At 34.5% G+C, this 16,458-nt stretch overlaps 1 protein-coding gene across 1 annotated transcript in view; it reads left to right on the forward strand.

The window, feature by feature from the left end:
• Window positions 1-16,458, forward strand: part of Nup188 (nuclear pore complex protein Nup188) — a 118,913-nt gene that overhangs the window by 85,258 nt on the left and 17,197 nt on the right. Inside the window, exons 16-18 of the mRNA XM_089101215.1 lie at window positions 1,672-1,826; window positions 8,631-8,766; window positions 11,287-11,582. Coding sequence (XP_088957341.1) covers window positions 1,672-1,826; window positions 8,631-8,766; window positions 11,287-11,582 — 587 coding nt within the window. The remainder of the gene's footprint in view (window positions 1-1,671; window positions 1,827-8,630; window positions 8,767-11,286; window positions 11,583-16,458) is intronic.

Raw genomic sequence — 16,458 nt, forward strand, 5'->3', positions numbered from 1 at the left:
CTTAAACTATTCACGATAAAAAAACTTTTAAGAAATGTAATAATATATATTTCATGCAGTACTTCGAATTAAGTAAGATCCGTCTATACTGATACCGTAGCGTCAATCACCTATGTAGTTAAGGGGGTCCTATATTTTGGGAGGAGGGAATATGTGAAAAAAGCAAATAGAATAGCAGTGAGAAGTTATTGTGAACTTAAATGATACAACTATTTTGAAGTTTAGAAGGGGAAGTCCTCCCAACTCCCCACCTACGGGACTGTGCGGTTATATATATCTTTTTACAAAAGACATAATGTAGTAGGTCTGTGGCAAAAACTTGTCCTTTAAATTACTGTAGAACTAGACTTTTATTCTTTGGTTTTGACCAATGCGTCAAATTTCAATTTCAGGGAATATTAATCTGACATAATAAGTGAAGATATTTTGTCACATCGCTCGCGTAGCAACTTTACTTAAAAATTTTTACAAACTGGCCAATGACCTTGTGCAGACCTTGTGTGACCTTATGCACAATGACGTTGTGCCGGTACCAATCTCCTGATTCACTGCCTTCGGCCAGGAGTGCAATACGCGGTTAGGGGCAATTCACCCGAGGCTTCCCGTGTTTTTCCCCCAGATTTCTCCAGGTACCCACTTAGAGGTGGGTTAACTCTGGCTGAGTTTACGGAGTCACGAAATTGTAGATTGAAATTAGGTAGAGCATTATATAATATACTTTTGAAATTTAAATTCATCACTGTCCTGGGGAAATTTCTGTTACTGTTGTGAAGAACCACACAGAAAAATTTTGGATTAATGCTGCCCTTTTTTACTGTTGTGAAGAACCACACAGAAAAATTTTGGATTAGTACTGCCCTTTTTCATCCATGTCTTGTCAAGAGAAGTTTTCTGATACCGCCCACTCGATCTCAAGCTTTCCGTTTGTCTTGTGACGAATATATTGACAAATTAGACTACTACTGTCAATGTTGGCATTGGTAAAGAAAGAGATCAAAGTTAACAGTCTGAATGTTCAAAAAGAAAATGTTTGATAAAAAAAAGCAGAAGTTGCTTGATTGGTTCAGCTATAAATACTTTTGTAGAGTAACTTAAAATACCCTTTAGATAAATACGTGTAAATAGCTAAAAGTGGCCCATGCCCTGTAACTCAAATAAAAATGTATAGATGAAAGTAGCTCTTAGTTAAACTAGTTGCATATTGCTCACATGTACATATACCCAAAATACAGACTCCAAATAAAATAGTACCCGATTGCTAAAATAATCGACATAGCTGCAATTTACACTCCATCTAAAATTGTAAGAGGTAGCAAAAATTAGAACTTCTGGCCAAACTTTACCCTATAGGTAAAATAGTTGCATATTGCTGAAACATAGTCTTTCGCTAAAGTATTAACCTTTAGCTATAGCTTATAATGTAATCAATAGCTTCAATTAGCCTACACAATAACAGAAATATATTGTTTAACTTAGATATTAGCATAGACGGAGTCTATAGTTTTAAAATAGCATATAGCTAAAAGTAGCACTTACCTAAAAATATCATTTAGCTAAAAAAAACAACTTACATTTTGAAATAGCCTGGAAATAACTTTTTCGTTTTGTGTTATACGCATGTGGAATTTGCTGTACTAATGGATCTCTTTGAAGTGTTTTAATTTTTTTCAGGGTATGAAAAACGAAACAGCAGTTCGTATTTTCAAAGCATCAACCGACTTTTGCTGTGCTCTCTGGGCATCAGGCTGCATACCTGCAATATCCGCATTGAAGTTGGCTGCCGGGTTTTGGAAGGATATATTAGAACCTCTCAATGCGGAGAAACCGTAAGTTCGTCTTTCTCTCTCTCTCTCTCTCTCTCTCTCTCTCTCTCTCTCTCTCTCTCTCTCTCTCTCTCTCTCTCTCTCTCTCTCTCTCTCCTCCCTTTCTCTCTCTCTCTCCCTCTCTCTCTCTCTCTCTCTCTCTCTCTCTCTCTCTCTCTCTCTCTCTCTCTCTCTCTCTCTCTCTCTCTCTCTCTCTCTCTCTCTCTCTCTCTCTCTCTCTCTCTCTCTCTCTCTCTCTCTCTCTCTCTCTCTCTCTCTCTCTCTCTCTCTCTATCCCTCTTTTTTTTATTGGAAACTATCAGTGCTGAGGAACGGCAAGTTCGTCTCATTTTCTCTCTATCACTCCTTTTCTCTCATCTTATCTCTTTATTTCTCCTTTTTCTTTTTGTATTCCATTTTCTTTATCCCTTGGGTTTGTCTACGTTTAAAAACGATAAAATGTATAGACCCTCTCATTCTATTTCCTATTCTAATGACGCAGAAACGCCTTCTTTCCTTTAAGTCATTGCCAATATTTTAAGCAATTGAACACAAAAACATACCATCATGACATATTCTCTCTCTGATTTCTAGCCTAATAACTGATACTTTTTTCTTTTTTTTTCTTGACTTAATTTGTTAGTTTTAGTTAGTTAGTTTTTGACTTAATATGTTAGTTAGTTTCAGAATTGGTTTAGATTTTGGTTATTCATTCTAGCAGGGGCGAATTTCCAGCATTTTTATTGGGGGTGGGGGGGGGAGAGCAGGGTCCATATATGGATAATCAAGGGGCATGGGGTATATAATAATTTTTTCTCCACATTGTCGGAGGGACAACTGCCCCCTTGCCCCCCCCCCCCCCAAAGGACGCCCCTGCATTCTAGACCATTTGTTCGAGATTACAACAATGTTATGATTTCATGATTCAGTTTCAAGATTTTAAGATAAAGTTGACCTTTAGTCGTCAGTCATACGATGAATACTCTAATCTTAAGGTTCCCAAAGAAATAATATGTGAAGTTTTTATTTAGGATACTAAGTAACCACCCAAAGTTAGTATCGAAATTGAACACTTTTCAAAAATTAAAACACGTGTGATCCTTCAAAGCTTGCTCCAATGAGGTAACACTGGATTTCCATTATGAACACTTATTGCGATCATTTGTCTGCTAACCTTGTGGGGTGTGTTACTGTGGAAAATTAACATACCAAAAGCACGCGCAGGGAACATTAACCTTAACGTTACAAAATATTTCTGTGTTTTTTCTTTATTGCAAGCGTTGGGTTCCTATGGAAATTATGCACAATTTAAATTTTAGTCTATATTAAGCCCATAATTAAAATTAAGAATAAATTTTACACCCAGCACTCTAGTGCGATAGTGTTTTCAAGGAGTGTAGCATTTAATTAAGCGTTAATAATGCAATATTATAATTACCTGGCAAAAGGAAAGTTTACGAGTTTCCTTGGTGTCTTCATTAAAGAATAAGAAAAACGACAAAATCCCTCCTAGATTGTTCAAAAAAAAAAAAAATTTCTTTCGTATCCTCACAAAAAAGTGAACAAATTCTCCCTTCCCAACATTTCCTTGAATTGGCACCTACGGCTCTACTGGTCGCAAACAAAGCATCCCTTTAAGACTCATGTATTTATTTACGCCGTCCTGGCTAAGTGGAGGTGCGCTGGGTTGAGTATTCTTTGTCCAAGGGGCACGGGTTCGATCCCTGGCGTGGCCAGTTATTTGGGTTTGGGAGGCGGGTCAGTGGTGTGACTCTGTAAGCTTAGCCAGAGTTGACTCAGCTCTAAATGGGTACCTGGAGAAATCTGGGGAAGGTAAGCAGGAAGGGTTGGCGAAAGCACAGCATGGCTGGCCCCTAGCCCCCCATTGCACTTCCTGGCTGAAGGGCCACGAAACGGAGATCAGCACCACATGGACTTTAAGGGTCTAGTGCAGTCATACTTACATACTACTTAAGACTCATTGTCACCTGTAATTAAGCGCTGACTTCCAGTAATTTGGGAAGTGCCTTTAAGCGTTTGTTTCACTCCCAAAAGTCAAATCCACTAAAAGAGGAATCCGCTTGGGTACATAATTTACCCCTCCCCACCTTTCTGGACCTGCTCAGCTATATGCTTCCTGGGTGTCTTGTATGATTTGCACTGTTTCAAGCCACTGATCCCTCTCCCCAAATCTGAGAAATGTTTTGAGCTTTCAAAGCGTGCCTCATTTTGATCATACTCAAGCTTCATTATTAGCTACCGTTACTAGGATTTACCTGCAAATATTTACGGGTATGCCAAGGAACGGTCTCTGCTAACGTGTACAATATCTGGCAGACTGATGGCTTTATTCCCTCATCCCTCTTGGCCAATTCCTGTTTTCTGGGTGTTGTAAGTGGCTTGGACTATTTTCACGGACTGTGTTGAGGTTCGTTTTGGCCTTGTATTTGTTTAATGCGTTTCTAAGTTATATACTGAGAGAGGATTTTTCATAATCAAAGCGATGCATGAAATTGTTCCAGATTTTCTATATCAAGCATGTCTTGTAGTTTTGTTTGCCGCTTAAAATTTTAAATTGAATTTTAATGAAGTGTTGCCAAATAGGTGGGTCGTTTTTCAAAGAAATAAAAAAAACTGCATCTTTGGGCCATTTTCACTCGAATGGTGCATTTAGCGCAAATTTATTCTTATGGCTGCGCTGCATTATATAAAGCATCTCATAAAACTGCTTATTGAAAATCTAGGTGTGTTCATAGACATTAGTTTCTCGAAAGTAATTGTTTCAAAGCTTTTTTCAAATGAAAAATTCAAGTAATTATGATTTCTATGCTGTTCTGAACCTTCCTAGCCGAGTGGTCAGAGCGCTAGATTTGAAATTCTAAGGACAGGGGTTTAACAGGCCCTGGTGTTGCTGGTTACTTGCACATCCGGTCAAAGGCAGTGAATCAGGAGATCTGTACCTGTGCAATGCAGGTCAGCATACGGAAAAGTTTAGCTTTTAAGTTAAAGTATTCTGTCAGAGTTTTTTTTTAACACCGTTTTCCCTTCGGGAAGGATTTTTTTGTGCAGCAAAGTTACCACTAGCATTACTGTCACGAAAACCATTAAAAAATTAATTAAATTAAAACCATTTCAAATTTTTTTTCAATATGAAAATTCAAACAATTTGATTTCTATTCTGTCAAAATTCCTTTTTAAACTCAATATTCCCTTAGGACATGATTTTTGTATGCAGCAATGTTGCTACTACCGGCCGAAACTCGATGGAGAAGGATTTTTTGGCTGAAGCTACGCCAATACTTGGAGGGCTTTCGCTGCACAATGATCTGTTTTTCGTCGTATAAATCAAATAGTTCGCCATTTGGTATAATTTATATATCTGAAGCAATTGTTAATCTTTTTTTTTTTTAGCCTTAGATTCTGCTAACACGACTCTAATCATTCATTGGGATTATGTTAATTTGGATTATTTTTGGCATTTTCAAAAAAGGGATCAGGGAGAAAAATAATTTGAATAAATTAATTCTGATGACCAAAATGCATTTTTTTTTTCGCTATGAAATATTTGACAACACTGTTTCTCCTTAGTTTTCTTCTTCTTTTGAAGTTTTCGATAAACCAAAATTTTAAATTCATGTTATGTGGTTTGATTGAAAATTCCAATATATTACAAAACGTGATATAAACTTTCAGAGACGGTAATCTACTCTTTGTCTTGGGGGATTTCTGCATGAACTATGTTTTATTCTTTTTCTTGATTAACAAACAAAAAAATTTTCCAGTGTATATTTTTTTATTTTTAATAACATAATCCTTTAACGATTGTTTTAGTTTTATATTATATCGATGTCATCAGATTATATGAAAGATAAAGGAAAAACCACAAAATACAAGTAGAACAGTAGGGAAAATTTTTCTATAAGACAGTGGAATGCGAACTTCGATGAATATTATCGACCCTATATCCAAGGGCTGTCTTCATCATTACTTCAGGGATGTTCAAGTCCTGGTTACTCACTATAGCCTGTAGGCTAACATGAATGTGTCTATGGTAAAGAAAAATCTAATAATGCAAGGAGCCACAAAAAAAACAGCAACAACAAAAATCCTTAGTAGCAAAGACTATTTCAAGATCACCAGAGTAACATATATGGAAAATGTCAAGCACTGAAGTCAATCATTGAAATGAAGGAGAAAATACTGCATAAAGGAACTATGAAATTGTTCTGTTATCGAAGTGAAATTCTCTAGAAATAAGAGTCGCAATGAGATTTTGCGAATGCCGAGATTCAGCTAGCAGTAATTTGAGTCAATTAGATTTTTCATAAGGTTTTCCGATTGGCTAAAAAATTCTATGAAAAATTCTGATTGGCTCAAATTAGCGCTTGCTAAATCTCCATATTAGTACAACTTCACTGTAAATGGGTCTTATGGTATTTATTTCCCGAGTTGTTGGGGAGGGAGGAAGAATGTGATGGTGAAAGTCATCAATAACACTTTCACAGACGGAAAATCATTGACAGTTTAGTAACAAAAATTTATTGAGAGCTATACTCAAAAAGTTTATAGGTAGTTCTTGTTCACCTACCTGGGCTTCACAATTTTTTCCGACGACTCGCTTCTCTCTGAGCTGCAAGCAAGGATATCCGAAACGTCTTCTGCCATGGGTAGGATGAACCGTCATCTTTGGCGAAAACCGAACATCAGTCGTTCAACTAAACTGCGGATTTTCAACGCCCTCGTCGGTTCTGTAATGGTGTACGGAGCTGAGACATGACTTGCATCAACTGCAACAGTAAAGTCAATTGATGTATTCCAGACGATTAGCGATAAGGATCGAATGTGTAAGGTGGTTTGATTTCGTGAGTAATGAGAAGCTACTGCAGCTCGCCAAGCAGTCTGGGTTCTCTACCCAAGCAGCCGAGGTACTTTGCGATGGTTTGGACAGCTACATCGAATGCCCCTGCACTTACCCGCAAAGACGATCTTTGACTTTGACCCTATGAAAGCAGGTTGGAAGTGACCTCGCGGCCTCCTGAAGAAAGGATGATCTGACAGCCTGTCCGAGCTCCTGACGATGGCAAACATCAGACCGAGCGAAGTGCAAACGCTCACACTGGACTGAAGCGGAAGGAGGAGGCATAAGTCACTCTTTACGCTGAGCAGCGCCCACTAGGAGACCTAAGTCAAGTCTACCAAAAAAAAAATGTGTACTGTATATGGTATTTCCTTGGCTCCGAGATAAGCAGCCTACTGCTTACACAGTGGCCGCAATTTTAAAAAATTCTGATTATTGTTGGCATTTGAAATCTGCTATATGTAAATTCAAAAATCTGTATGCCCAAAAAAAGCAAAATGTGTCTAACCCTAAATATTAAGTTATTCAAATTTGAAATTTTTTCACAGAAACATTCATCTTTAGTTTGCTGAGATAATTTGAAATACCAAACTCGATCCTCATAAATCATCTTCTAGACTCAAATCATGCTACTTTAAGGGATCTTCGTGGGAATCTATTTTTGGTTTTTCAAAATTATAATTTTTCTCTTCTATATTTGCCATCGGCGGTAAATCTAACTTACTTTGGTCTAAACACAATTCCATCAGCATTCAGAGTTTAATGCTACTACTAGCATACTACTAAGAAGTGACCGCAGCACCAAGCCGCCTGAGGCCAGCACAGCTATGCACGCTCCCCCTCCATCCTAATCTATTCAAAGCCTCCTGTTTTACACCCTAAAGAGGAAAACATAGTCCATATCCATAGTAAACAAAATTAAATAACACTTTCTAAAATAAATTTACCAATATAGAATAATTTGCATTTGACACTGATTCGGGGATAGCTACCATATCCATGTTAAACTTTAAAGTTACAATGACAGTGAAAATCAAATCTATTTAAATTGGTGAAATTAGAAATTTGCACAACCATATATATTTTGAAAAATTAGGAAAAGTCCCGAATTCAATTTTTAATTAAAATAACCTCTACATGTAGTTACGTAGTTTTGACACTAGTGGGTATGGGTAACAAAGATAAAAGAAAAAAACCTGGGTTAAAAACAAGCAAACAATGAGCTTTAAGTGTGCCGCATGAAGTTTTAAGTGCGCCACATGCGCCACGTGAACAAGAAGTCCTTCGCCCCTACCCCAACTCAAGAACTGAAGAAAATCATGTTTTAGCCTGTATATCAGTGATATGTCTTCTTTTTTCTCCAGTTATATATATATATATATATATATATATATATATATATATATATATATATATATATATATATATATATATATATATATATATATATATATATATATATATATATATATATATATATATATATATATATATATACATATAGTGCTAATCCTAACAAAGGTCATTAGTATCAAAAAATTGATTATCTCTTTACTAGGCTCTAGCTAACAACAGAGGAAAGCTTTTTCCTGCGTTTAGAATTTAAAATTAATACTGCAGTGTATATAAGACTCACGCTGAGGCTGATGGGCAAGGGGACCCGTCGGTTAAATAAAGTTCCACATAAAATACCTATACCAAGGAGGAATTTTGTATATTACTTTATAATATGTAAGGCTATGTCTGTCCTCTTATATACGCTGTAGATAGTCCCTTATATGCTCTCAAGCCAGAATATTATATGCTCTCATGCCTAGTATATAATATCTAGAAACTAGATATAAAAAAATAATGACATTGTTGGAATTTTTTGAATTGTGTGAATTTTTTGAACTTTGAAATTTTAAAATAACTGAAATATAAATTTGAAATTACGAAATTTTGGATTAAAGAAATTCTTGTCTTTTTAGAGACTGTGGCTGCTTGACATCTTGTTTACAACTTTTGAGTTTGGATTTATTCGCTTCTAGATGGAAACCAGACTCAGAACTACAATCTCGCCTTAAGGATCTTGTTGCAGAAAAAAACATTGTCAAACTTTTACAGGTAGCTCATTTTTTTTTAATCTCTACTATGCATACACACGCAAGTACCAACCTAGTTGAGTAGATGGCATGCTTTTAATCCTATGTCCCTGGGGATGGGGGTTCGAGTCCTGGTATAGACAATCCTTTGGCTTTAAGCAGGGGTAAGGGGTGTGACTCTTCAAGCTCAGCCACCATGAGTCTGGGAAGCTTACGGCTGAATCAATTCTTCAAGCCAATGGCCTAAGTAATCAAGAAGCGTCGCTAATCCGTAGATTGATCTATATACAAATATACGAACGCGCATAAGAACACAAACACACACACAATAGTGCTCTTATCCCTCTGATTATTATTCGTTAAATCTAGAGTATTGTCACTTGATATCAAGTCAAAATGTCAGTTTTGCGACTAGTAATCTACGTTTTAGCCACATTTTGACGGCTCATTTTTGCATTGAACGAAGTCCACGCTGCGGTGCAAAAGAATGAATAAATTCGAGCTGTGTATAGAATTTTACATATTTTCAATCTATATTTTGGAAAAATTAATATAGTAGCAACAAAATGGGATTCCTGGATTAGCAATCAATATATTTTGAAATAAATCAATAAACTTCGCCTAAAGAGCCTTTCAAGCTGTTTTCATTATCACAAGTAATTCATCTTCAATAGTCATGAGATCGTCATCTTAACTTGGGTCACCGTCCTCATTCCACATTATAAATCTTTGAATTGTTTGCTTGTGATGAATGTGATAGTTTTAGACACTGATTATAATCGGTTTTACGGATTTTTACGTTAGCTTAGCATAAAAAGAATTGTTTAGGTGGGAAATTTTATGTTATAGGTTACGTAACTTCATCAGTAGATGCTATAAAGTAAGAAAGCCGCTTTAAATGTGTTATACGTCTGTATCAACAACCCCACAGTGGTGTTCAAGAATCTTTAAAAGTTATGACCAGTAATTGTGACTGATAGTTGGTTTGAACTGAAATTTTTCGAGTTTTGGAGTTTAAACAATAATAATAATAATTTAATCCCCACCTACTATAAAATATACAGCAAAGTACAAAAAATAACTTTTGTAATTTCTTTAGCGCTTATATTAATTTTATACTAGGCATACTACATGATAGGGCCCTTACTTTGCTCAAAAATTTAAATTAAATATAAAACATAAAGTTAGAGGAATTTTTAGATTATGGAGTTTTTAGAATAGCATCAAGTTTTCGTCAGCGTTGCCAATTTAGGTTGCTCGCAAAGTTATCTGCACTTAAAAAAAAAACAAGTAATTTACTGTCGTGTGCAGACGAAGTGTTTGTAATATACTTGAAAATTTTGTAATTTACTGTAAATTTTCTTTCTCGCCAATGATTTGGAGATTTTTAGAGACTTTCTTTTAGATTTCGGGGATTCTTCTTTTTAGGATTCTTAGAATGTAAGAGTACGCTTGAACACATATTTTGTAAAGGTGGCAATACTTGTCTCTCTTAAGGTTCAAAACCAGCTATCTGCATTTTAAAAAAAAAAGTAATTTACTGTAGTGTCTAAATTTATAAAGGTAATTTACAATAAAATTGGTAATTTCTTGAAGATTTTCTTTCTTCTAGGACTTGGAGATTTTTTAGAGCCTTTTTCTTGAATTTGGAAATTCTTGCTTTATTATTTTTTAAAATGTAAGAGAAAATACCTCTTTAATTTTATAAAGGCTGGCAATACGCATCTATTAAGTTTCAAAACACTATACATGAGCGTTTTGTGTATTCAATTTGCCAATATTATCTTTAGAGAACATTCAAAGAGTATTGTCGCTTTTTTTAAATGATGCTTTCACTCTTTTATCGCGTCTGGGCATAAAAATTTCTTCTTTCTTCTCCTTTCTAAATGTTTTCTCGTATGAGAGTTTGGAACAGAAGGGGCGAGTAAAAATGAAAACTGGTTTGTTGTCATTCTTTGTGTTTGTTTAAACGGTATTGTTAGAATTAGTGTTTGTATCATCCATATTGAGCGTAGTAGAGAAAGATAGTTATTAAGTACCTTTCAAGCGTGTGTGAACTTCATTGTTGTCAAGAAGAAAGCTTGCAGCTTCATGTCAAGAAGAAAACTTGCAAACTTGGAGGTTACAATTAATTACCTTTGTACCATAGACCATTACATTCTGCCGTAATGCATAGCAACACTTAAATACATAGAACGTAAATATTAGTTACGCTAAGTGCTATAGATGAATTGAACATTGTCTTTAGAGTTAAGAGCAACTCGATATTCATAGAAACTAATATAAACAAATTCCGAAGGGACCAGCATTGTAGCCATTCGCTAACTATTCCAGTTTAGTAACCATTTTTTTATATGCTTTCCAGAATACTGTACAAATTTTGTTTTAGTAAATTCCGTCATAAATTAATTTCGTCTCGCTTATTTTTTTGAATTGTATTTATTTCTTTGATAATGTTTTAATTAATTGGAAATGAAATACTTGCTAATAAATTATAAATTGGATCACGTAAATCAGTAAATCAATTTTTATTTCTTTTCAGGTCATTCTTCAACTTGTTGAAGGCTTTCAACCTTCACAAGAAATGAGTATGACTTTAATAGAATCTTCGCGTGCTGTTACTGAGGGCCAAGAGCTATATCTTCTCAACGCATTCAGAGATTTCTTCATAATCATTATGAACGACCGATCCCCGATTAAAATACAGGATAGTGCTGTAGCTGCTCTTATTGAAAAAACTATGGAGTCATTATGCAAAATTGTGAAACAGAATAGATTCGAAATTGTCAAGTCTGCATTAACCAATTTGTTAGTCGCTTTGATATCCGATTGTAAAAGGTAAGGTTCATAAGGTTATATATATATATATATATATATATATATATATATATATATATATATATATATATATATATATATATATATATATATATATATATATATATATATATATATATATATATATATATATATATATGTATATATATATATATATATATCAGGGCCGTATCCAGGATTTTTGTTCAGGGGGGTTTTATTAATTTTTGACTTTTGGGGGGGGGGGAGGGTTACTAATTTTTGACTCAATTTTCGACTAATTTTACTGATTTTTACCTAGGTTTTACTAATTTTCGACTTATTTTCGAGTCGGTCAAAAATTTCGGGGGGGGGGGGTTCAAACCGGGTAACCTCCCTGGACACGGCCTGATATATATATATGTATATATATATATATATATATATATATATATATATATATATATATATATATATATATATATATATATATATATAATATATATATATATATATATATATATATATATATATATATATATATATGCGTGAACATGTTATGTATCGTTTTTTGTTTTTTTTTAGCAAAAATCATTTTTGTTCTGCATTAAAAAATAAAAATACAATGTGCAAATACGCTTGGAAAATTTCATTACACATTTCCACACAGTTTAGATTCTTTTCCAATATCGAAATATTTTAAGTTGATTCAACTCTTAAAGACAACTTTTTAAGAAGGAAAAAAAAACGTTTGGATGTTTATGTAGTCTTTCCCAAAATAAATGATTATAACGAAATCCATTAGAACTTCAGGAAAAATAAATTCTTAGCTTTTCTAGGCTTTTAACCTTTTTGAATATTTAAGTGATAGTAAAACTGCAGTAACTAAAGTTTTTTTAAAAATTACCCTTAGCAATGTTAGTACTTGTATTCCATGACTAACCTTAATTTATCACTTCAAGTAATTACTTCAAATAAAGGAAAGCTAGGGGGTACGTTCTTTCTTCCCCGTATTGGTTGAATGGAGGTCTTATGGAATTTTGAAAATTTTAACCTAAAATCCATTTCTTGAGGCATTTCTGAATGACTTGATTTAATTTTAAAATTAAAAAAAATTGTAAAATAAAATAATGTGTGTAAATCTCCGCTTTCCCATATTGGTCGGGGTGATCTCTAATGAAATTTTGAAACGAGGCTTTTCTGACCGACGTGGATTGATTTTATGATAAAGTGTTAAGTGGTCTCTAACCTAGAGGTTTAGAATTTTTTTTTTTGCCCCATGGCCGGTATTCCGTATCTTCTAACCTCTGTTCCCTCTCCCTTAAACATGCAGGAAATAAGCATCTATAATTATCGCATCCTCTTTGCGTCACAAGTCGTGCATCCATCATAGTAAATCTTTCTGCTGTTGTCCCCATTTTCCCAGTTTTTTTTAAAAATAAATTAACATCCGTAAATACAGGAACACTAACGTGACTTACAAATCGCTAATTTTTGTTAATGTTAACTTCTGGGGAGGCTTAGGGAGTCCAGTTCTCTTTGGGGGATAATTTGTGGAAACCCTGGAAAATTTGGAGGCTATGGAACCGCTGTTCACGTAAGATATCTTCTAGTAGAGTAATATAATTCTCGAATTTCGGGACAAAGTAGCGGTAAAACTTTATATAAAACACAAAGAAAACGTTTAAAAAACGTTGGGGAAGCTTTAAGGTTTATTAGATACATTTTGGGGCTTATTATAGCGCCTCACTGTTTCACACCAGAGTTCTGCCCATTTAATTGTCTAATGTCAGTAACTCTCGGCCATTCCAGGATCTTGAGCTCTGAAAACAACTTTGCAACGCTAGGCAACGGGTACCTTTAGCCAAGCAACTATTTTCCTTTACACACTCTACAGATTTAATTTAAATGGTGACAAATTTACATAGTAACTTCACCAGGTTTTGCCTTGCGGCTTGAAATGAAGTTGAACTATTTTGAAGTTTTCGTGGGGGGAGGGGCTTCAAATGTCATGCTGTGGGAGGAAGGCGAACAAAATGCTATGCTGCTAGTTTGTTTGAATTCTTTTGGTTTAGTTCGTTACGCCAAAATAGGCCAACCTTTTTTTTTACGCCCGATTGGCTTGTTATTTACTGGGCAAAACCGGCATAAGAGAGGGAAATATTAAAACAAAAACAATGGGTTTTGTCAATTGGTCACGGCCATAAATGGCCCAAACACTGTTTATGTCTATGTATTATCTTCAAAACTTTCAAAGGAAAGTAGACAGAACTAAAGATGTTTAAATGAGGACAACAAGTTGTGATAGATATATTTGTTGTATGGATTTGTAGAGAGAAAAATTAGTTTTTTCTTTTATCACTTGTAAATCTCAGGACATGTGGACGGGACCAAGGGACCTCCATTGAGACTCAATATTAAGGAAATAACTATTTGTTTTGATTCACGACGTCTGATTTATTGTTTTTCTTAGGACAACAAAACAGAAGTCTTTGTAGTAATGACGCTTCACATGCATTTATTAATCAACTAGCAGTTACAGTGAAGTAGAACAGAGAAATATTTTATGAATACAAGTCATGTATTTTTTTATGCATACAGATAAAGAAGCTTCTAAACTTCTGTGTGAACATTTTCTCTCTATGGCCAGCGCCCTTTAATAGCGATCCTAAGTTCCAATATAATATTCTCATATCAAAGCATGAAAAAAAACCATGGTTTCAACCCATAAATAGTTTTAATTGGTAACTTCAATAAATAGCCTCAAAACTTATAATCGACTAAAAATACAGTTTCAGACATAAGTTTGAGGCTAGTTAGAAAACAACCTAAAAACTTAATAAATATTTTTATATCATCATTCTAAGTTTTTTTTAACTCATTGGTTTACAATAAGTTAAAAAAATAAAGAATATAGCATTAAACTTTACAGTCCCTACTAGCGGTGTTTATCTCCGTTTCATGGCCCTTCAGCCAGGAAGTGCAATGGGGGCTGGGGGCCAGCCATTCTATGCTTTCGCACACCCTTCCTATTTACCTTCCCCATATTTTTCCAGATACCCATTTAGAGGTGGGTTGACTCTGGCTAAGCTTTCAGAGTCGCACCACTGACCCCCCATTCCAAACAAAAAAAAAACAGCGACACCAAGACTCGAACCGTTGTCCTCACGGACAAAGGATTTTAAGTCCAGCGTACTAACCTCTCGGCTTTCCAATAAGCCGCTCAAGTATTTTCTGAACACGTACTTACAAATATTTGATACATACTGCACACTATCGGACTTTTCATGATCGATCCGCTACTGTGGCCCCAGGAAAATGTTTAAGTGAAAATATTTAAGGCATCATTGGATAAAATTAAGTGTATTTCCGATAACAAATTTCACTGCTTTTGACTTTCTACTATATAGAGACCCGAAATACCTTAAGCGAAATTTAAAATACACAGGGCATGAAAAGAAAATATTTTTGGACCCTTTAACCTTAGTTCATCTTCAGGGGGCGTCGTTTCAGTGGGGTCAAGGGGGATAGTTGTCGCTCTAATATTTTGGAGAAAAATATTATTATATAGTCCTTGCTCCTTGAATATCTGGATATGGACCCCTCTTGCCCCCCCCCTCCAAAAAAATGCTGAAGCTACTCCTCTGTAGATCTTGGACTGTAATACATCTAGATCTATTCATACCTGAAAACTGCGATTTCGTAAAATTTTTTTGTTTAGAATTTGTCAAGTTTTTAGTGAAGTGCGACATTTTAGAGAGTGCTGCCACATTTAGACGTGGAAATAAAGAAGCACAACCATTTATTTAAACTTGACAATGATTTTCGTCCTTAAAAGTTCTAACATTAACAATGTTTCTATTCCCACAAAAATTAGACTCCGTAAGCTGTTTGCTGCCGTTTGTTTTTAGCTTATTTTTGCTGACTTTTCAACCACGTTGCTTTCCTTTGAATCTGGCACCCAATTCTACCAAAACCTGAATAACTGCAAATGTAGGTCTTTTTCATTAAAAAATGAATTCTAATAAAACCGGAAAAGATAACGAGGAAATTTATGAAAACAGTAAATAACATAGTGAATACAACCTAAGCGGATATTTTGGCTACATATGCAACAGTCGTCATCAGTTAAATACAATATAAGTAAATAACAAGAAAACAAACTTTATTTCTTTATAAAAAGAAAGCATTTTTTTTTCAAAATTTGCTTTATGATTTTAGTTTATAAATTTATTTTATCAATGAATTTCTTTCAGTGAGTTGGTTTTCTTTTTATTGATTTTATATCGTATTTTGTTTAGAATAGCTGTTGCACACATAGCCAAAATTGTCCCTTTAGTTTATATTCGCAGCGTTATCATATCTTCACAAGTTTTGTCGTTATCGTCTCTTTCATCATGGAAAAGCTGCGTGGTCTTTGGCAGTAAATTGAAATCCCAAATTTTCTCTTTATTTGGGGGGATGTTCGTGGTTTTGTAAGCTTCCCCTTAACCAATTTGAAAAATCAGATTCAATTTACAATATCCTTAACCTTAAGCAATTTAAGCTTTCTCTTAACCAATTTAAGCTTCCCCTTAACCAATTTAAACAATCAGATTCAATTTACAATATCCTTAACCTTAAGCAATTTAAGCTTTCTCTTAACCAATTTAAGCTTCCCCTTAACCAATTTAAACAATCAGATTCAATTTACAATATCCTTAACCTTAACCAATTTAAGCTTCCCCTTAACCAATTTAAACAATCAGATTCAATTTACAATATACTTAAGCTTAAGCAATTTAAGCTTTCCCTTAACCAATTTCAACAATCAGATTCAATTTACAATATTCTTAACCTTAACCAATTTAAGCTTTCCCTTAACCAATTTAAGCTTCGCCTTAACCAATTTAAACAATCAGATTCTTTTTACAATATC

The sequence above is a fragment of the Artemia sp. Qi Xiang Cuo genome, chromosome 15 (genome assembly GCF_049724085.1).
Source record: "Artemia sp. Qi Xiang Cuo chromosome 15, ASM4972408v1, whole genome shotgun sequence".
In the NCBI taxonomy this organism is placed as follows: domain Eukaryota; kingdom Metazoa; phylum Arthropoda; class Branchiopoda; order Anostraca; family Artemiidae; genus Artemia; species Artemia sp. Qi Xiang Cuo.